Consider the following 22852-nt stretch of genomic DNA (forward strand, 5'->3'; position numbering starts at 1 on the left):
CCTCTTAAGGCCGGGACAAACCAATATTCTTGACGGGATTTAAAAAATACCGCGTTCCTCCTACCCTTTCTTCTTAGATCTTCTCCTTTCCCCCTCCTCTCCCAACCACCCCACCCCTACTTCCTCTTCTCTCTCTCCCCCTGCTGGTTTGCTAGTTACTTCCCCCTTCCCTTCTCCCCCGGCTATAGCAGGGTCCAGGCTGCCTGCGAGGGACAGGGCGAGATTGGCTGCGGACTGTACAGATCAGCCAAAGAACCAAGTAGCCCCTCTCTCTCTCTCTCTCTCTCTCTCTCTCTCTCTCTCTCTCTCTCTCTCTCTCTCTCTCTCACACACACACACACACACACACACACACACACACACACACAACTCGGACCTGCCGCACCACTCCAATCTCTGGAAAAGGCAAGCGAGCGCCCTCCGGACCGCGGCGCGCACCCGGGCTCCGGCACTGCGCCCGACGCAACGCTAGTGCCTTTCCCCAGCGCGGCCGCTTCGGCCCGGTGTTCTGGAAGATAAAGAGGGGAGGGAGAATAGAGACAGATCCTGAAAACCCCCGGGCCACACACGCCGCGACTTAAGCTCGTTCTCGGCGTACAAGTGAGGACGGCGCCTGCAGCGCCCTGCCCTGGTGAGGTCCGCGCGGCTGCCCGGGAAGAGCCCACCTGCCGGTCTGCGATCAGCCGGCGCAAAAAGTGCGGCTGGTCGGCGTCCTGCTCAGGCAGCGCCTGGCGCTCCCGGCGCCCTCGCCCCCGCTAATTCGAAGTTCAACGCTCCGCTCTGTCGCGGGCCCCTCGCGGCCTCGGAGTGTCCCCCCGCCACGCGGGGAGCGGACGCGCGGCGCCGGGAGCTCGCTATGGCTGGGGCGCGCAGGCTGCTCTATCTGTGGCTGGGCTGCTTCTGCGTGAGCCTGGCGCGGGGAGAGACACTGAAGCAGAATTTCCCGGAGCTCCACAAGGCTGTGCCAGGCGACCGCGTGGCAGGTGGTGGCTCGGGCCCCGTACTGCCCCCGCACGACAAGGTGTCGGAGCACATGCTGCGGCTCTATGACAGGTACAGAGGCGGCGGCAAGGCCGAGGCGGAACGGACACCGGGGTCCTCCGAGCGCGGCTCGCAGCCCCTGCGCCCGCAGCCCCTGCGCGAAGGCAACACGGTTCGCAGCTTTCGAGCCGGAGCAGCAGGTGAGTGCCCGAGGCGCCCCGTTTCCGCGGTCCAGCCCCAGATTTCTCCGGGGACACCCCCCCTTCCTCGTCTGCCCTCCGCTCTCTAATGCTACCTGGAGACCTTCTCTCACCCTGTGCAGTTGCCCCCGAGCCCCTCGGTCCCGCGTTTTGCCAGGAGTAATGCCAGTTTTAGAGCCCGAATTGAGAGGGAGATCTGGAGAGAAGGGGGCCGAGCAACTGACTAGGTCTGGAGGAACTGCCTGGAAAGGGGGAAGGGGCTACCCCATGCCCAGCGGAGCCCTCCTGCGCTGGGTGTCTGGAGCACCCCAGAGGTACCTCAGGCTGATGATTCTTAAGCCAGCCAGCGGCAATTCCCTTGGACTGGGCTTTAGCCGTGTTTACCTAAAGACAGATGTCATTTTATGCCAACCCCGAGGCACCAGAGAGAAAAGTCACACTTTTCTCGCCTTTTAGACGGTCGCTTCCCCAGACCTTGCACCCCCTCTGAACTCACCTCCTCTGTTACTGTATTTGACACTTACTATTTGATAGTCCCTTGGTGACAAACACACAAACTAAACCAGGTGGTCAGGTGTTTTGATTATTTAAAACCCATCTGGGCAAGTAGGGGTTGTACCTATTCCACGCTGGGAGGAGTTGAGGGGGGGTGGCCGGCGGTGGATGTAAACACCTCTTGGAATCTGCCGATGAAAATCTGCTCATCCCATTTTTCAACACACAGATCACTTCGGACTGAAATTCATGGCTTAACAAGGTTTCTCCTGTCCCCTGTGGTGAAGCGAATAACTAATGCTAACAGCCTGCCTCCCTTGTGCTAACAGCTTGAGGGAAAGTTTCCTGGACACTGACTCAGTTTCTATGCTTTGAAGACGCATCAGGCTTTTTTGTTCACTACATTCATGATAAAGGGAAATGTAACTGCAAAGCCTGTCTTCAGTGAACCGTTGAAAAATAGCCAAGAATCTTCAAGTAAGGAGGCCTTGCCTCATGCTCTATCAATTCTGTCAGAATCACTAGAAAGAAATCTCCCAGAGCTTTGATATGTAGGACTCCTGGAAAAAGGAAAACCAAAGCATCCATCAAGGAAAGCCCTAGGCTGACACTGTAAATACACTCTAGAGCTCGTAGGCTTGATGACATTTACAATAAATGTGAATTATGCTTTCTAATGCAGAAGTCTTTAGCTAGCGTCTGAGCTGAACCAGATTTCACTTTCTTCTTAAAACCATGAGCATAATCTGTAAGGAGCTGCCCTCTGCTAAGGAAACAGAAACCTGCTCTGGGTTATCCACAGTATGCCAGCCACATGAGGAGGCTGTCCTGACAGCTGACCACACCAGTGAGAGCCCTGTTTATTTCAGTGCCACTCTGAGGGCAGGCTCAAGGAAGGAGCAGTGTGGGAGCAACAAGAACTGGAAAGAAGTTTGGTGGGCAGGGCAGGTGGCAGTAATGAAGATGCTCAGATTGCTCTTATCTTGATGGCATTTTCTTGGTGCTATTCCTAGGGAGTCGCTAAAGCACCCAAGAGACAAATAGTATTTTTTGTATCAACAAGTTTCGTTGTTAGTATGAATCACAAGGTTGGGAGGTGGAATGTGAGTTTGTTTCACTCACACCCATTGCCTAGTTGTTTGTACGTTTGCTTGGGCTGAGTGAACCATGCGTGGGAGATGGATAAGGATTTGAAGAAGGCGGGCCCCCAGTACTTTGGGGCTTCAGCTCATTCTGTGCATTATAATTTCTAGTGTCCCTTCTCAGCCTCACTGGTCTTATACCAGCAAATGATAAACTCTGATAGGGAGGCCAGCAGTTCCCTGGAAATGATGAATTGCAGCTTGAAGCCTATATACAAGGCTATGTGCCCTGATAAGAAAAGTAATCCCTTTAGCATCCTTGAGACCGTCTTAATGACTTATTCATCAAACGTAGACACTGGTTTTTGTGGAAGCTGAAGTGTCATGTTACTGCATCGGATGGAGACTCCTGGAGAGGTGGTTCGTGTTGGAACCTTTCCAAGAGTGTTTAGTTACTAGCACACTAAAAGGACCTTATTATAAGGCAGTTCTGGCTCTAAGAAGGGCACGACTTCAGGAAGGTGCTAAGGCTTTCATGTGTGTCCCTCTCCTTTATCCATATCAGCGTTTCCATAACACCCTTTGTCTTGTGACATATGTTCCGATGTAGGTGAAAGATGCTGTCTGCTTTAATAAATCAGATATGTTTTCTAGTCCGTGGTGTTTAGGTTTCACAACATATGGGCTTCTCCATAGCCACGATGTTACAAATGTTAGTGGAGGGTCATGGGGTTGCTGTATGTATGGGGTGGCTGCTGATCCGGCAGACTTTCCGAGTGCTTATCCAGGCTGAGTTATAGCCTCAGAGCCCTATTTGCTCCTTGGAACGTACCTGATTAAAATTATTTATTGTTCTAAACCTAGAATATCTTTGGTTGAAATTTAGCTGCTGTGGTATCCCTCTGATTACTTTCTACTTAAACCATTACTTGATGGTGGGTGGCATGCATCCTAAGTACACTTTCTGCTAACCCCTTTTCTCCTCCCTCAATGCTATGCAGTTGGTGTGCCAAAACCGTACGTTTGGAACACTCATAAGTCTTTTTGTGATGTGTGAGGGTTTGCATAAAGATAGGTTTTATCTTCCCCTTTGTAAAAGGTAATTTACAGAACTATCGATGACAGAGAAATTTAGCTTTATAAACATACACCATCTTGAAGCAAGACAAGAGGCATATGAAATCAGCTTTTATTTTAATCTTAGTTTAAGTTGTCCTTGGCTACCATGTAATAAAAGAAGAGTATTTTACATGAGGTTTTCTCCTGGCCTGATCCTTTAAGATACATACTTCGTGTTCATTAGTTTCTCATCATTCCCATAGTCACTTACTCTTATTTTTCTTACTCATAAATTTTACTCCTTTAGGAAAAGTGATTAAAGCACACATATTCTTACTAGGAAAGTATCGTTATTTTGATTTACGACATATAGTGACAAAAAGATTGTATTCTGGTGAATATTTGTCGCCTTTAAAAAAAAAAGTCACACAGGCTTCATAGATAAAAGAAAATTGACGTAACCGGAACCCCAGAGTGAATCTTGTCATTCAGTGAGGAAGGGAGAGTCTTTCCTATGATAACCAAAACTCTTTAAAAATAAAGGATTATCGGGGCGCCTGGGTGGCACAGCGGTTAAGCGTCTGCCTTCGGCTCAGGGCGTGATCCTGGCGTTACAGGATCGAGCCCCACATCAGGCTCTTCCGCTATGAGCCTGCTTCTTCCTCTCCCACTCCCCCTGCTTGTGTTCCCTCTCTCGCTGACTGTCTCTATCTCTGTCGAATAAATAAATAAAATCTTTAAAAAAAATAAATAAAAATAAAGGATTATCATTTGATGTGTTTCTGAAGGACAAGGCAAAAATATAAGGCTTTGGGAAAGACAGAGTTAAGGGCAGAATAAGCATTCCAATAGGATAGAATGAGCATTCCTGTCAAATACATGGGCCAGTGAGCGAACATCGTTTTTGATGGGTTTAATGGCTAGAGAATATAATGACTTTATTAAAGCATAGTTACCTTAAAATCTCTGGCACCTAGAAACTAGGCTTGAAATTAACGAGTACCCAGGTTATCTAATGTTTTCATTCAAAGGACAATCGTACATCTGGAGAAGGGGAGACTGGGTATGCAGCTGCTTTGAATTACACACATCTTTGAATACATGATAGCCCTTAATGAAGTTTTTACTGTAATAGGCAAGACAGCTTTACAGTCTCTGACATTTAAAAGTCCATAATACCATGAATTCTTGATTTCCATCCTAATGGAAAAGAGAATGAGAATGAGTTACATGAAGAAATTATTTAAATCTAGCTTTTTAGTACAATTAGTCACACTCAGAGAGACCAAGGGACCATGAGGGTCAATGAAAAAAAATCCCCTAAGTAGATAATTCATTCAGGAAATATTTATACATTAAAAATATATACATAATTAAGAATATATTAAGAAGGTTACATACATTTTATTTAAGCAGTGGAAGTTTATAAGCACTTGACTGACCCAGTTCAGATATCTCTAAAATTTAAATAGGGACATGAATGTTAAATGCTCTCTGGGGTTTTGGAGTTCTGTAAGTTTGTATTTAGAAGAGGCTTTAAGGAAAGCCAGCTCAATCCCCCTTATATGGAATAAGAAATGGATGTTGTGATGTATTTACCAATTTTTCAAACATACTGAGCTCATCTTGAAACCTAGTATTTCTGATAGTCTAGTCATTTTCTAGGAGAAAATTTTGTAGAAAGCGGTCTTTGGAAGATATTAACAGGTGTTAGGTAAAATTGAGTCCCATGGTCAAATAAGGTTTGGAAAAAAATGATCATTTTTACTTGCTGTGGGAACTTTCAGGGCCTTTAAATGCTAGTGGGTCCCCTGAAGAGTGGATCATTTTCTCCCTGAGAGAGCATTTTAGAGAAATGTGGTTCTAAGATATCTAGTTGGGAAACCACTGGTTTGAAGCCTTCCTAATTTCTCAGAAAAGGAAGATATATAAAATTGAAATAAATATCACAACTGAAAACTGTCTCATTTCTCATTTCCCAACAGTACCTATCTCAGGATGTTTACTTACATTGTTACTGTGTGGACTTGGGTCCAATTGGCACTGTACCACCTTCCTGCTTCCATGTTTTAAACTCCTCTGGCTGTAATTGTAGAGTCTTTCTGTCATTAAATTTCCATTTCTCCTGTGTCTTTATGAATTCTCCGTCACTGTTTTCTTTTTCTTTTTTTTTAAGATTTTTTATTTATTTATTTGACAGAGATAGAGACAGCCAGCGAGAGAGGGAACACAAGCAGGGGGAGTGGGAGAGGAAGAAGCAGGCTCATAGCAGAGGAACCTGATGTGGGACTCGATCCCATAACGCCGGGATCACGCCCTGAGCCGAAGGCAGACGCGTTAACCGCTGTGCCACCCAGGCGCCCCGTCCGTCACTGTTTTCTACCATAGGGTTAATATTCATTATTTCACAGCTAGTATTATGCTTTTAAAAGAAAGGCTGCCTTTTTGTGGAGAAATTCACTAGAGCTCATACACATCCCTTTGTTTTATCACCATTAGCATCTTGATTAAAGACACACTCAACACACCTATCAACTGTCTTCTATAATCACCAATGTTTGTTGTATTTATTCGACATAATAAAAATCGTGCCTATCAAAAAGACTAGTCGAAATTATTGAGCAACCTTGCGTGTACTTTCTATATGTTACTCAGGATTTTTTTTTTCTACAACATCAGAACTTTTCTCCCCACATTTGGATGGTTTTCCCATCTATTCAATTTGTATATCCTAGTAATCCGTATCTTAATAACTTGATTTTGGTGGGAGTAGTGGAAATAAGTTTGGCATCATCACAAATAGTCTCAGCTTGAACTTTCCTATGCCAAGTTTCAATTCAGAGTGCATTGTTATGATTATGTTACGAACCCACGAACACAGAATTATGTAATGGAAACACTGACATAGTATTAATCAAGTGACACAAGTATACGGGGATAATATCTCCTTTGGACAGTAGTAAATGAGACAGTGTAACTGAAGAGCACTCATCTATGGAATATATTTAGAAATGGATAAAGTTGCTTGTCTATTCACATGCTAATAATGGCTGTGTCCCAGCTATTGGTACCTAAAGGAGTACTTTCGGTAATAGATTTTTCAGGAATGGTATGTTTAAAGGCATAGAGGTCTCTATTCATTTAAAACATCTATGCACATAAGTCATAGACCCCATTGAGCATGGTGTGTTTACTGACTCCTTCAATGATGGACCTACCTTTACGACCATCATTTCTTGGCAATAGAACCACAGTAAATGCAGTGCCTAGATTTTCTCTGGGCACGCTATGAATAAAATTTGTGCACAAACTGATGCTACTGTATTACCATCGTCAGTAAGTACTTCGTACTTTACTGAGTGAATTCTAGTAAATATTCCTTTTATAAAATAAATGCATCTGATAGTTGTAGACATACAAGCTCCTTTGTCTCATCCTCTGATTTTACACTTAAAACAACTGAGACCCAGCATGATCTTATTTGCTTTTTCATCAAAGAGTATTTTAAAATTAAAATTGTGCATGGAATCAAGCTAAAGACTATTTGAATTAAGTGTAACTGCTACGCTTAGGCATGGGTAAAGAAAAATGGTTTTGAAGTAAAGAAGAGATTCCTGGTATTTTAATTTTTCTATTACCTGAGGCTGAGTTAAGAAATCTAATGGCTAATCTTGGCTGAATTGCTAATTAATAAAGACACCTACTATTGTTAGGCTCAGTTTCTTCATCTGTCAAATGATTAAGTCATACCTACTGTGCCGGTCTCACAGAAAGATGGTAAAACTCAACTGAGATAATGCATGTGAAAATTCATGAAACGGTTAGAAGCTCTATATAAATGAGATATTCTTAATATCTTAAAAGGTATCTCTCTCTGGGGCGCCTGGGTGGCACAGTGGTTAAGCGTCTGCCTTCGGCTCAGGGCGTGATCCCAGCGTTATGGGATCGAGCCCCACGTCAGGCTCCTCAGCTATGAGCCTTCTTCTTCCTCTCCCACTCCCCCTGCTTGTGTTCCCTCTCTCGCTGGCTGTCTCTGTCTCTTTCAAATAAATAAATAAATAAAAATCTTTAAAACAAAAGGTATCTCTCTCTAGGGGCACCTGGGTGGCTTAGTCCTTAAGCGTCTGCCTTCGGCTCAGGGCGTGATCCCAGCGTTATGGGATCGAGCCCCACATCAGGCTCCTCTGCTATGAACCTGCTTCTTCCTCTCCCACTCCCCCTGCTTGTGTTCCCTGTCTCGCTGGCTCTCTCTGTCTCTGTCAACTAAATAAATAAAATCTTTTTTAAAAAAAGGTATCTCTCTCTAGCTTCCCACAAGCCTTAACCATAGCTAAACTGTTGATCACGTGCAATTGTTTGTAACACAAAGGATACTGCTTCAGCAGCAATGTAACTATAAGGAGGTGATAGTCCCCTTATAATACAATCTATGATATTCCAAACCCACATTCAAGAAGTTACTATTTCTGGCCTGACCTTGGTGGCTGAGTGGAGCAGAGTTGCACCTTTTTACAGCGATTTCTTGAGGTGAATTGTTCTAAGGTATGATCTCTGGGTTAGCAGAATCAGCTCACGAGGGAACTTGTTGGGGATTCTCCAGCCCACCCAAGACCCTCTGAATTAAACTCTGGGGGCGGGATGCAGAAACCTCTGTGTTAACAAGCCATCAAGGGGATTCTGACGCATGTTTGAGACACACTTGTCAAGCTCATGTCCCTCAAGTTTTGAGGATCTTATAACCAGCGTCCGAAATCTAGGACTGATTAGTGTGTAAATCCTGGTCTCGTCTGGTACTTTTCTTGGGCCTTTTCACGGACAGGTGGTTTATTACCTTATATATAATGGTAAGCCGCTCTCACTGTAGAAGGTATATCACCGTCTTTGCGGCAGTTTTTTCTCTGCAGTGGACTTCAAAGGAAGTTAATAAAGCCTTCTTACTCTTCTTTCATAGCTGCAGAGAGTTTGGGGCGTAGCAGATTTGGTAGAAGGCGGTTATGGGACAGGGATCTATAAAGCACGACCCCGAAGCGCAGAGAGCGTATCTCATTTCGTTCTTGTGTTCCGAGGACCTGGCGTAGTTCGCCACGTAGCAGGCACTCAGTGAATATTTCAGTTGAGCTGAATTCGATGTCCAGGGGACAAGATAAGAAGAGATAGTAGAAAAGCTATCAGCCAGCCAAAGGATCCTTTAAAAATAAACTTGCCACGAATGAAGTTCCGGGAGGCGTTTTATCATGTGTATATCAGATCGCAGCGCTGGGCTGCTCTCTATACAACTGCTCCAATATTGCTTCTCTTCTGCTGAACTGAAAGGAAACGCCATTTGTACCTCTACCCAAGAAGGGCTTCTGCTGACTTTGGAAAGTTGAAACAACTTGAAAGTATTTTCACTTCGGTGTTAAGTAGGAAACATTTTTGAATCTGGTAAGTTTACACAGTTGTGCATTCAACAAATTTGACAGATATTTTTTTCAGGGTATAAATACTCCGGACTGTGCAAAGTACGAGGAGTTCAAAGATTTATTGGGACATGGGTCTGCCCTCCGAGAGCTCACAGTCTAGGAATGCCCTCAGGTGGAGGCTAAGAGTAGATAAACTGATTAATGGACATGTTGTTATTCTAGAAAAACATACATTATATCATCCTTGGCCACGTTTCACTTTGGACATAGAGAATGGTTGTCTTGAAATCCCATAAAACCCAGTTGTTTGACTGGCACTCTGCAAGAAAAACAAAATTCTGTGACTTTGTGTTCTATTTGGAAAGTCTCTATCTTGCCTTGCCTGAGAGCTCAAGGTGGCCGAGAGACACTGCCTTCTGGACTCAGTAATCCGCAAGCATTCAGCCCGTGACGAGGGGGGGGGGGGGGAGTGGATGTGGCTCTTTCCTAGGCACCCCTGGCATTTCTCGCAGCTGTACTTTGTTTGGAGAAAGAAGTAGGAAAAAAAAAATTTGTCCTGAGTTACATATTTTCTGTATGACTAAAATGTTTTCCCTGCTTTCTGGGGATTTAACTAATCATCAAGATTTCATTTAGTCTATTTGTTTTAAAATCAGACTTTACATAGAAAGCTTTCCATTGTGTGTTCTAATTCCCTTTGAAAACATTCTGTGTGGGCCAGCACGAAGGTAAACTTCCACTTACCACTCCCTGGGCACCGCCTCAGCGGCTCCGTGCGGGGAGCTGAACCCTTGCGATGGCACGGCCGGTCCTAAGTTAGAGTTTCCTCACTGCGTCCTTGGTTTGGCTAGGCTCAGGTGCTTTGTTTTCAGTTGAAAACAGAAATAAATCTTCTGCCTTTATCTATGAATCCAACTCCGAAAAAAGTCTATACAGTTAATAGAAGAGCTGGGCTCCTCTCCAAAATCAATGTTAACTCGCTCGGCCCCAGTTTTGCATTTCTACTGTGAATAGGTTGGACTCAGTCTGTTTATTCATGAAAGAAGCATTTACTGAGCAGGGTGCTAGAATGAAGCCCTGCTTGGGGCTGAAGCGTCCGATATAGTTACTGCAAGATCTTCCTTTAAGACGTTTATGGTCTTAGGAAGAAGCAATAATATGATGAGAATCATATTTGAGGCAGAGCTCCAACCGAAGGAGTGTGTTGTCATGACAAGCGTGCTTGGGGGGCGGGGGGGAGTGCCTCTGCTTTGCCTTTAAAAAGCAAGTCTGATTATCAAGGAGAACAGGGATGAAGACATTGCAGGGGGGAGCCACATCCTGACAGGTGTGCAAAGAGGAGTGTAGCTTGAAACTCACCTGATGTCTGAAGCTTCTTTAAATTCACGGATCTTTTGACTCTATTTTGAAAACTCAAAATAAGATGATAATGCCAAAGGCCAATCCTAACTAGACTGCAGTTGATGTATTCTCAGCAAGGAAAATCCAAGCTCCTGGTAATGCCAGCAAACAGTAAGAAAACAGCTCCACCTATTGGTAGTTACATTTTGGCATCAAAACCTTTCCTGAGGAAGAGCTGAAAATGCAGCCTGGGGTCCTTCCTTGCAAGGGATCTGAGAGGTTACCTAGTGCATCTCTCCTACCCTCCATACCGTAAAAACAGCCTCCTGTAATAGTCTTGAATTAGGACTATCTTATGTTTGCCCAGTCCCCCAGACGGGTCTCACTGTCATACCAGACACTTAGAAAGTCATTCCTTACGCAGACCGGTCTGGATTCTGCCTCTGCTCTCAACGATCACTTTTAGACCTCAGCCTCATCTTTGACCCTGAAAAGAAAAACCCTTTGATCCTTCTGCAGCCCCTAAAGTATTTGTCAACAATTTTCATGTCATCGGTAAACCATATTTTTTCTTCCTTCAGTCCCTGTGTTCTCTATTTACTCAATTCAAACTTGAAAGACATAGTTTCCAGACCCTTCCACATGTTGGTTACTGTCTCCTGTATCAATGAATTGGTTAAAATGAGGGCACCCAGAATTGAAGCTTGCAGCTCTAGTGTAATTCTGGTTAATGTCTCCTAGTACCTGAACGCTACAAACAGCCTGAAAATGCATAAGCGATTGCTTTTTAACCTGATAAAACCCACCATTGTTTTTTATCTTATTATTATGTCAGTTTGTTCTTATTAATTGGAAGGTATACCTCAGGTTTCTAATTCAATAATTCCAAATGGGTAAGTATCAGAATATTTCAGAAGAAAAGGTGAGCACTATAGCATTTGTCGTGCACTGGTATTGGAACATATATACCTGTGTCTGGAGATAAAACTGTACTAGTCCTGGAGAAGAGAGAGAAGCCTACTGCAACACCCCGGTTCTTACCTATGTGAAGACTCTCATTTGGAAAGTTAAGTTAATTTTAAAAATCTATCAAATAAAAAGCATGAGAGTAATTGAATAGGTATTATCACTTATTTCCACTTGCAGGGAGGTATCGATCTCCTTATTTAGTCCTTTATACTCATCTGCTCAACTGCACGCAGCTCTCTTATTCCTGTTTTCATCCATTGTAAATACTCACTAAATATTTGTTAAGTCCTTTGGAGGGAAAGAGCACTAACTTGCACAGAAATTAAGTATTTTAAGGTAAAAGAAGGCAAAAATACAACACTGGGTTAGAGAAGTCAAGAAATGTTTTTGTGAAATGGTTGAGACTTGTAGCTTATTGTTAAAGTGGAAGAGGAGGTCATCTAGAACAGCCGGGTTAATGGACCCCCTGGCCTGGGGAGAAATGGCAAAACGTCAAGTGCTGAGTGAGACCTAGAGTTAGGAGCTAAATGTGAGTTGGCCATTCCTTTTCTGAATTCAGGCGGCTTAGATGTCTGTTAGGATTAGATTAATTTAAGACATTTTAATAAATTTATCTTTAAACTACTGGAAATATTGTTATGCAAAAGCCCCCCCATACGCAGCATTGCATACTGCCAGAATGGGGTCCTTCCATTTCCCCACCCCCAACATCCCTTTTTCCCTTCATTCTTAAGGTCTGGCTCAAAGGTTAACTCTTCCCTGTGTATCCTTCTTCCTCTGACTCAGGCAGAGTTCAACGCTCCCTTTGGTACTGTTCCAAGAACACAGTTAACACCTTTGACAGCAAGTAGCATCGTCGTGGCCTAGCTACCTGCATATTGCTTCTCAGTCCCCACCCCACACAGCGTGGACCTCAGTGGGCGTTTGGGCCGCCCTGAGACCCAGTCCAGGGGCCAGCCCCTAGGAGGTGTTCAACTCATAGTTGCTAAAGTGGAACATTTGTTTTGCTTTGGTTCTGGTTCTTTGTTGGCTGTAGTGGATGTGTTTGTGCACTACCCAAGTAACACAGCTGAAGCTATGTATAGAACCGCTCTGCCATCCGGCGCCGGGGCTAACCTCCCCATTTAACCCTCAACGCTGTCGTAGAGCGATTTGTTGATCTCAGACTTCGGACTGCGGACTGCACCGATTAGCCACAGCTGGAGGGAAAATTAAAAAGCAATCACCAAAATTATCTTTATCAAATGTTCTTGGTAAAGGCAAGTCTGTTGCATTCCAAGAAGGAACTCTCTTGCCCAACTTAACTTTTTGGTTTGAGTATTCGTGTTTAGCACAATCCTAATCCTTCTCTGCACTTGGAAAAAAAATAAATGCCTCTTTTCTTTCCTTTTGGACTATATGCCTACAAAAGTGGTGGTTATCCTAGACTACCACTGTCCAGTAGAAATGTAATTTGAGCCACAAACGTGAGCCACATATGTAATTTAAAATTTTTTGTGGCCACATTTAAAAATACAAAAAGCAATAAGTGAAATTAATTTTAATCATATATTATTATCCTGAAAATGTTCTGCACCCAATTCTGATGTGGGTGAAGTGGGTCAGAAGTTCCCCACACCAACAAGCAATTGTCAGACACCAGCTGGGCATCTGAGACGTCAACTCAGTCTCCCTGGAGATAGCATCAGATTCCACAGGCAGAGGGCTCAGTCCCACAAGACCACTTCAGATGCCAATCCCCGGCTGTCACCTGGAGGGTAGCTACAGATTGGAGGTTCCCATGAACCCCCTCCTTGCGTTTCGATTAATTTGCTAGAGTAGCTCACAGAACTCAGGAAGCCCGTCTGCTTACTAGACTACTAGTTTATTATAAAAGGATATAACTCAGAAACAGCCAGATGGAAGAGATGTGTAGGGCAAGGTGTGGGGCAAGGGTGTGGAGAGTCCATGGCCTCCCCAGGTGTGTTGCTTTCCCCAAATATTCATGTATTCACCAACCTGGAAGCACTCTGAACCCCATTCTTTTGGGGTTCATATTAGAGGCATGATGGATTAAATCATTAGTGATGGCTTCAATCTCCTGCCCCTCTTTCCGCCCCCATCAGGGATGGGGCTAAAAGTTCCAACCCTCTAGTCAGTGGGTTGGTTCCCCTGGCAACCAACCCCTTTCCCCATTGGTCCTCTAAATTCACCTTGTTAACATAACAAAAGGCACCTGTATGGATCTCTTAGGAAATACCAGGGGTTTTAGGAGCTCTCTGCCAGACATAGAACAAAGACCAAATGTCTATATTTATTATAAAATCACACTATCATAATATTTAACCCAAGACATCCAAATACTATCATTTTAGCGTGCAATCAATGTAAAGTTCTGTTCATGTGATATTTTACATTCTTTTCTGTACTAAGTCTTTGAAAGCCAGACTGTATTTTACACTTAACAGCACATTTCAGTTCAGCCTTAAGCGGCCGATCATTTTGGACAGCGCAGTGTTCGTTAGCTAACGTTCCCTGAGCTTTCTCTGTGTGCAGTGTGCTTTACCTGCATTCTGTCAATTAATTCTCACACCCCTGCGGTTGATACTCTTGGGCTCTTTCGACACAGGAGCAAAGGGACTTAGAGAGCTTGGGTTATCTGCCCAAGGACAGCTAGTGGGTGTGGTGGAGCTGGGCCTGGCCCACAGGCTGGGACTTCAAAATAGTGTACTGAGCTCAAATGAAAGCCATCACGAGAGGCCGCATGGCAGATTCTGAAGCATTTACAAGAGGATATTGAAGATTAGACACAGGGGTGGAGGCTATTTAACAGCAGGTCACAAGGTGTCTGGAAACATGTTTGAAAGAAAGAAGGAAACTTTTTTTTTTTTTTTTTTTAGGAGGAGGAGGAGGAGGAAACATTTTGAAACAAAAATGTTGGGAGAAGGAGCACTATTACTTTACCCATTAGGACACTACCACCCAGATCCCTTGTAGTTCATGTTTTTCCCTGCCAGGATGTCTGTTTGGCAACCACTCGCTTGCCACATACTTAGAACAGAGACTTCCCTTCCCTCCATCTTAAACTTCCATCTGCTACAAGAAGTTTGGGTAAAAGTATATGCTATGGTGACTGGTATGAATTAAGGCTCGGGTCTCTGAACAACCCTGATGCCACGGCTTTGTTATAAAGGTCTGTAAAATATTATCCCGGTGTCATGGATTATACAAATGTGCACAAATGGCAGTTTCCTCCTTTTCCTTCATATAGTGTTAAAAATGAGTAAAATATGTTTCCCATTGCACTTCCCTTGTGCTTGGGGACTCAATGAACTCATTTTAAGTTTCCACGTCTTTATAACAATGTTTTGTTTTTACTGAAATATGTTTTTGATCAAGAACATAATTTCACGATTGCGTGTATGTTTCTGAAACCAATATGTATATGAAACAAGTGCATGGAGGAGGGCTCGGGCTCTGGTGACGGATCCCGGGACTGGGCATTCTTGAGTCTAACCTCAGCCTTACCACTAACTTGGTAGATGATCTTAAGAGAAGGAACCAAGCTCTGCCCTTACTAATCAATCTCTTGTTCTGTTTGTTCCATTGCTCTCTCTCATTTTTGAAGAATTGAAACACAATTGACCCATTTCAATAATTTCATCCAACCACATGGAAGAAATTCAACTCTTAAGTTCTTGGATGTCGTAAACTCTGGGCAAGCTCTACAACGACATTAATTCTTTAGGATAATTTGAAGGTGCGGCTCATCATTTCACATAAACCTACCTGAATATTGAGCTATATGGTCTTGCTTACCTGTCCTCATCCTGCATCGTAAACTTTGTGAGGCAGGTAGAAGAAGATATAATCCCGTAATACTGTCAGTGCTAGCACTAATAACAATGATAATTTATATTTAAGAACCACTTGCTGGGCGCCTTGTGAACTGCTTTACACACATCTCATTTAATTCTGATGGCAGGAGAGGTAGGTATGGTCTCTACGTTATGAATGAGAACACTAGCTTGCCCAAAGTGGCTGAGCCAGGGCTTGAATCAAGGTGAGTCTAATCCTGCCGAGGCTTGTAACTGGTAGGCTAGCCACTGCCACGGATAAGAAGCTATTACAATCCTGTGCCAAATTTATAAGATTGGTTCTTGGTAGTCTTATAATGAAAAGCCAGAACTCTCAGCTCTCACACCAGTAAGTTTACTGCTGTGTTACAACTTCTACACATCCGTAGTGCTTCAGTAAAGGAAAAAGCAAATTAGTAAACATGGCTGATCCTTGCTTTACTCTTTCTCTAGCTTTTAAAATTACTCCTGTAATCTTTTTTGTTTGTTTGTCTGATTGAGGTGAAATTTACATAACATAAAATTAACTATTTTTAGGTGGACAATTCCGCAGCATTTGGTACATTCACAGTGTTGTACAACCAACAAGTCTACCTAATTCCAAAATATTTCTATCATTCCAGAATAACGCCTCCTACCCAATGAGAGGTTTCTCCCTATTCTGCTTGCCCCATCCCCTGGAAAACATCACTCTGCGATCTGTCTCTATGGATTTACGTGCTCTGAATATTTCATGTGAATGGATTCATACAATCTGTGGGCTTTTGTATCTGCCTTCTTTCATTTAACATAATGTTGTCAAGGTTCCTCCACATGGTAGCATGGATCAGTTCTTCATTACTTCTTATGGCTCAATAATATGCCACCGCATGGATAGAGCACTATTGTTTAGCCATTCATTCGCCGATGGGCTTTTATGCTGTCTGCACCTTTGGCTATTGTGAATAGTGTAATTACAAATCTGCATATGCGTGTACTTGGTTGCATATCTGTTTTCCATTCTTTGGGCTACAGAGGAGGAGAATTGTGGGGTCACATAATATTTCTGTGTTTAACTTTTGGAGGACCTGCCAAACATTTCCACATCAGCTGAAGCATTTTACGTTCCAGCCGGCAGTGTGAACGTGTTCCAGTTTCTCCACCTCCTTGCTAACACTTCGTTTGTTTTTTATTACTATAGCCAGGCTAGCGTATGTCAGATGGTACCACAGTGTGGTTTCCTGGATTTACATTTCCCTGATGGTTATTAATGTTGAGCATCTCTTCATGTGCATGTTGGCCCTTTATATATCTTCTGTAAGGAAGGGTCTATTTGGTGCTTTTGCCCATTTTTTGATTGATTTCTTTGACCTTCTGATGTTGAGTTAAGAGTTAGTCGTATGTTTTGGATACCGCATTTTATCAGGCATAGGATTTGAAAATATTTTCTTTATCCTGTAAGTTGTACAGACTTTCTTGATTATGCCCTTTGATGCACAAAAGTTTTTTGTTTACGATGAAGTCCAGCTTTTTCATCTTCTCAATTTCTTTCTTTCTTTCTTTTTCTGCTCATATTTTGGGGCATCATTATTTAAGAATCCGTCACCAAATCTAAAGCCATGAAGATTTTACATGTATGTTTTCTTCTAAGAATTTAAAGGCTCTAGCTTCTATATTAGGGTCATTAATTCATTTTGAGTTACTTTTTGTATGTGGTGTCAAGTAGGAGTCCTCTTTATTCCTGTTAATTCTTTTTTTTTTTTCCTTCCTAGGAACCCTTGGGAGCAAGGGACTGCACATTTTTAACCTGACTTCTCTCACCAAGTCTGAAAACATTTTATCTGCCACACTGTATTTCTATGTTGGCGAGCTAATAAACACCAGCCTGAGTTGTCCAGTGTCCCGAGGATGCCCACATCATGCTCAGAGAAAACACATGCAGATTGAGCTCTCTGCCTGGATCCTTAAATCTGACAGAAACCAAAGTCAACTCCTGGGTCATCTTTCAGTAGACATAGCCAAATCTCACCGAGACTTTGGGTCCTGGCTATCAAAAGACATCACTCAACTGCTGAAGAAGGCCAAGGAAAATGAGGAGTTCCTCATAGGATTTAACATTACCTCCAAAGGACACCAGCTGCCGAAGGAAACGTTACCCTTCCCCGAGCCTTATATCTTGGTGTACGCCAATGATGCTGCCATTTCTGAGCCGGAGAGCGTGGTATCGAGCTTACAAGGACACCGGAATTTCCCCACCGGAGCTGTGCCAAAACTGGACAGCCATATCAGGGCCGCCCTCTCTATCGAACGGAGGAAGAAGCGCTCCGCTGGGGTCCTGCTGCCTCTGCAGAACAATGAGCTTCCTGGGGCAGAATATCAGTATAGGGAGGAGGGGGTCTGGGAGGAGAGAAAGCCTTACAAGACCCTTCAGACTCAGGCCCCTGAGAAGACTAAAAACAAGAAGAAACAGAGAAAGGGACCTCACCAGAAGAGCCAGACGCTCCAGTTTGATGAACAGACCCTGAAGAAGGCCAGAAGAAAGCAGTGGATTGAGCCTCGGAATTGTGCCAGGCGGTATCTTAAAGTGGACTTTGCGGACATTGGCTGGAGTGAATGGATTATCTCCCCCAAGTCCTTTGATGCCTATTACTGCTCCGGAGCATGCCAGTTCCCCATGCCAAAGGTAGCCCTTGCTCTCTGTCCTACCCTTCCTACCCTTCTGTAGAGTAGAGCGACACACTGAGTGTGTGGTTTCATTTACAAAATCCATCTGGACACTGATTTATGGCATTCTAACATGTACTAGGCAATCATGCTTATGCTTGGTTTTTCTTTAAACGTCGGTAACATAATACGACGTCAGTGTTGGTATGAGAAGGAGACGAGGAGAAATGTGCGTGTGAAATACGTTGTTTGTGTTGCTTCCGAACACAGTGCGTATTTAGCGACGTGGTCTGCTGTGCGATGTGTGAATGTGCTCCCGCGCACAGTCAGCAGGCCCCCAACGACAGAAGGCTGATCTTGGAGGGGATAGTCAGAGAACGACCAGAGGTCAGGGGGAAAGGGAGGCAGAAGGACTAACGGGCTTGATGCCCGTGCAGAATATTTTTTGACGAATAGTCTCTCATGAGATGAACTGGCCCCACCAGGGTCAGGATCAGTGTTGGGCCAGGTAAACTCGCCCCATGAAATCCACCGGATGCTCATTTCATTTGCTTCCCTAATAAACTTCAAAAAAGGAAGGCAAAATAGGATACGTTGGCTCTGTAAGTTTCTTCCAACACTTAATCCAACCAGAGTTTACCTGTGTCTCTTCCAAAATCAACAGAGGCTGTACTTTCTCATATCAGTACCTGGTGTCCTCAGGAATATGCTCTCGGAGGCTTCCCCAATCCCACCTCTGCCTTGCACAGCAAATCCAAGCGACTCCTCTCTTTGAATTTAAAATTAGTAAAATAGAGTGGTGCCCTCTAGCCTTCAGTGAAGCTTATCGCTGAAATTCTATTCTTAGCTTATAACAGTTTGAATCTCGGACATACAATGAAATGGGGCTATAGGAATAGAATTCGGAGAAAGAATAGAGTTAGGGTTTTTGTTTTTGTTCTTTTTCTCAAAACTTGAAGTGAATCAACTTTTGCTGCTATATAATAATGGGGAAAAATCTTTTGCCTCCAAGAATGAGTAGCCTCTGCTTATAGCTCTTGAAGGTTTCATGTTCTTGTCCCACTAGTCCCATGATCATTGGGATGTTAAATGGAACACATACATAAGGTCTGACTGAGCAAGGCCAGGTCAGCCTCAGGGCAAGGAACGTGATTGAAATCCTGTTTTCTTATTAGAATATCTCAGAAGGACCAGCTTTCTACATCTTCTAAGACTTGTCTTTCCCGAGGATTTTTGCCAATTCCGTGTTTTGTAAATCTAAACACTAAGTAAAGATTTTGTACATTTACTATGATATAAACAGCCTTATCTTGTCTAAATATTCATAAAGAGTATATCACTGATCAAACAAAACTTGTTCCAACTAGGGTAGCATTTAAAAACACACCACAAAGATGCAGAATGTAACAGTGATGAATTTTTATAGCGTAGGTTGCTTTGTGGCATTGAGAGGCGAAATGAATTCAAAATCTGTCTCCTAAACTCAGGATGACTGAGTTTTCCAAATAATCTCTCACACTCATAAACTGTAACTTCTTCTATGTAGCCCGGGGAAGGAGTTTTCCTTCCCGACTCCAGATTTTAGGACCCAGAGAACCCTGACCATGTGGAGCCATTCAGTGAGTTTTCAACTCCTCCCTGGGGAGCCCTGGTCTGGTCTCTACTCCACCACAGTTACCCCAACTTCCCCCCCCCCCATCCCCTGTGGGCTATGCCTGCCTTGACGTTCAAAATCCTGCTGTTGCTTCAGTAGATCTTCATGACGGTTCTCCATGATCCAAAGCACAATTATTTCAAAGCATATGAGGGATAAATTAAGAATAGCAGAGGTAGGTTTAAGGAGAGAAGTGTGTTAGTCCTCAGAATGGTTAAATGTGCAAGCTCATAGCTAGGCTTCTTAACCTTACTGTGGCTACAGATTGCCTCGGGATGTGTAGGTCCCGATCCAGTGGCTCTGGGCAGAGAGCCTAGGTTCTGCATATCTCATACAGCTCCTAGGTGCTGCCAGTGCTGCGGGTCCACAAAGCCCACTTCGAGTAGCCACATTGAGAGTTAAATCCTTTTGGCTAAAATCTTGGTTCTGCCTCTTACCAGCTACGGTTCTGGGGAGAAGTTACTCATACTCTACACAGCTGACCCTTGAATAACGTGGGCATTAGGGACACTGATGTCCTGCGCCATCCGAAATCCACAGATAAGTTTTGACCCAGAATTTAACTACTAATAGCCTACTGTTGATTGATAACCTTATCGATAACACAAACGGTAGATTAACATGTATTTTCTATGCTGTATGTACTCTATACTGTACTCCTAACAATAAAGTAAGCTAGAAAAAAGAAAATGTTGAGAAAATCTTAAGGAAGAGAAAAAACATTTACAGTAGTGTATTTATCAAAAAAAATTCACATATAAGTGGACTTGTGCAGTTCAAACCCATGTTGTATAAGGGTTAACTGTATGTTAGTTTTCTCATCTTTGAAATGGGTACAATAGTACATAATAAAAACAATAGTATCTACATAATAACAACAGAGGGGAAGTGAAAGTGAAACACCTTGCACATAGTAGGTGCTCAATAAATATTTGCTATTAATATCATTACTAATGGTCATTGTTGAGACTGAGGAGAACAGAAAATTAAATGCAGGGGGCTGAAGAAAGACCAAATAGGGAAAGCAATCAAGAGAATAAAAGACGTTAAGACAAGAAAAAGTTTCTTAAATGTTTCTAGTCCCTTTCCAAACATCACAAAGCCTAAAATAGGACTCTCCCTGCAGGTTCAACAGCCTGTAAGCTCTTCCAGTAACAGTTCTTTAGAGAGTAATAGAATCAGGACAGCACTGACTGCAACAACTGAACTCATCATAATATTTGTCAAAACTTGGAATGGCATCAGAACTCCAGGGAGACATAACAGGGATAAGTGTGGAGCTTTCTCTCTAAGCTTGAGGTTTCCCTTTGCCAAGTGGAGAGTGGAAGTTTGGCTGTTACATGGAGTTCTCCATCTCTCATCACCTTGTGAGGATCTGCTTCACTTTTAAGGCTTTCTAGTGGTTCCCTTCCAGGCTCTGTGGCTTTCAGGTGGTACAGTAACCAAACGGATGGGAAACGGGAGCCAAGACAAAGCTGCTACGTGTGGGTAATTAATAAGCATCACAGCTTCCAACATGGTAACCAGAGCAAAGTATTTAAAGAAAAATAGAGTCCACGCAACAGAGGCAAATAAGGCCTCTGACCTGATCAGTACGAACACACGTGGAGTCACGGAGGCGCCAAAGAACTTTCAGACTTTAGATACACATTTTGCCCCGGAGAGAAGTTCTCCCAGGCCACACTCCTCTGCTTGCCCCCCTTCCTTTTGGCCTCCCGAGCAAAAGCCTGCTCTACATGGCGGGGCTATTTGTCTGCAAAAGTCGACAACCTGTTCTGTAATTCAGAACAGCTGTGTTCTGCCTTTCCCAAATTCCAGGCTTTGCCCTTTCACTGATTCCAATTAGATAGTTTCTGGGCTATCACACCCATGTGGGCTGGACTGGGAGAGTGTGGAGCAAAACCCCATGGCCCAGGTCAGGAATGAAGGCTCTTAGCTGATGACACACTCTCCCTTGCTAATGCCTTCGTAATCAAATTCAACTCGAGGACATCATGCATAGCTTGGCAGGTGCGGGCCGGACCACTGCAGATTTCATTCACAGACACGGCCACGTGGATTTTTCTGATTTCTAGCCCCTACAGCCAATCTGTTCTCCCAGGGAGAGACCGCTGGCACTCTGCCATGAGATGGAAAATACCCGTAGAGCTCAAGCCAAGTCCTATGCCTTTGCTTCCCCCTCACCACCTTCGCGGAGATGGAAAACAGAGATTGCAAATGAAATGAAACTTATTGAGCCATTGTTGCTGACCGAGATGTGGGAAAACCAATAAGGATTAGAGGAATGGAGTTATTTTTGCATGGAATGGTGTGAACGCTAATAGCAAAGACACAGAATTAGGCAGCAAAGGATCTAAACACTTGGAACCAAATAGCCTATATAAAGAAGAAATTCACATTTAATAAGGTCAAAATGATACACCCTCAATTAATTTCCTGGGTTTCCAATTCCAACCTCTGGTCATGAAAAATTACAAAAAATCCTAAATCTTGATGTACTAAGTTACCCAAGCAGAAATTCCCTAAGCTGATGTCAGAGTCATGTTTTACTCTCATTAAAAACAGAGACTAGGGAGAGGCGCGCCTGGGTGGCTCACCTAAGCATCTGCCTTCGGCTCAGGGCAGGATCCCAGTGTCCCGAGATCAACTCCCCTGTCGGGCTCCTTGCTCAGCAGGAAGCCTCTTCTCCCTCTCCCTCTGCCTGTCGCTTCCCCTGCTTGTGTTTGCTCTCTCTCGCTAAAAAATAAATAAAATAATCTTAAAAAAAAAAAAAAACTAAAAACAGAGACTGAGGAGGGAAATAATACAGATTGACAAATTTCTTAAGCTATGTAAAGACAGTCATGAGAAGGGTGATCTGATCTCAAAAACAAACAAAAATTATAGACTGGCCACCTGCTTCAAATGAGCAATTACTGCTTGGATCTTTTGTGCATGACATAATGATGCCCGGTAACGGCAGCTTGATCAGAGGATTCCGTAGTGAGAAAAAATAGGGGAAACTCCCTAGCAAATTGAAGGTTCCTGATAAGACACACCAACCCAGAATCAAGGGCCCGTGCCTGAATTCCAGCGAGCCCACCAGAGACCGCTCATAGTTTCTGAATCTATCATTTGTGAGTTAGAGCTTAAAAAAAAAAAAAAAAAAAAAGGACAGGAATTTTCCTAGGAAACACCCATGAATATTTTC

General features: G+C 43.5%; 1 protein-coding gene across 1 annotated transcript in view; it reads left to right on the plus strand.

The window, feature by feature from the left end:
* Positions 1 to 375: 375 nt before the first annotated feature.
* The window catches only part of BMP3 (bone morphogenetic protein 3), a 28250-nt gene continuing 5773 nt past the window's right edge, over positions 376 to 22852 (plus strand). Inside the window, exons 1-2 of the mRNA XM_026509884.3 lie at positions 376 to 1181; positions 17117 to 18027. Of these exons, the coding sequence (XP_026365669.1) occupies positions 857 to 1181; positions 17117 to 18027 (1236 nt within the window). The 5' untranslated portion in view covers positions 376 to 856. The remainder of the gene's footprint in view (positions 1182 to 17116; positions 18028 to 22852) is intronic.

Source organism: Ursus arctos, unplaced genomic scaffold (genome assembly GCF_023065955.2).
Source record: "Ursus arctos isolate Adak ecotype North America unplaced genomic scaffold, UrsArc2.0 scaffold_9, whole genome shotgun sequence".
Taxonomy (NCBI): domain Eukaryota; kingdom Metazoa; phylum Chordata; class Mammalia; order Carnivora; family Ursidae; genus Ursus; species Ursus arctos.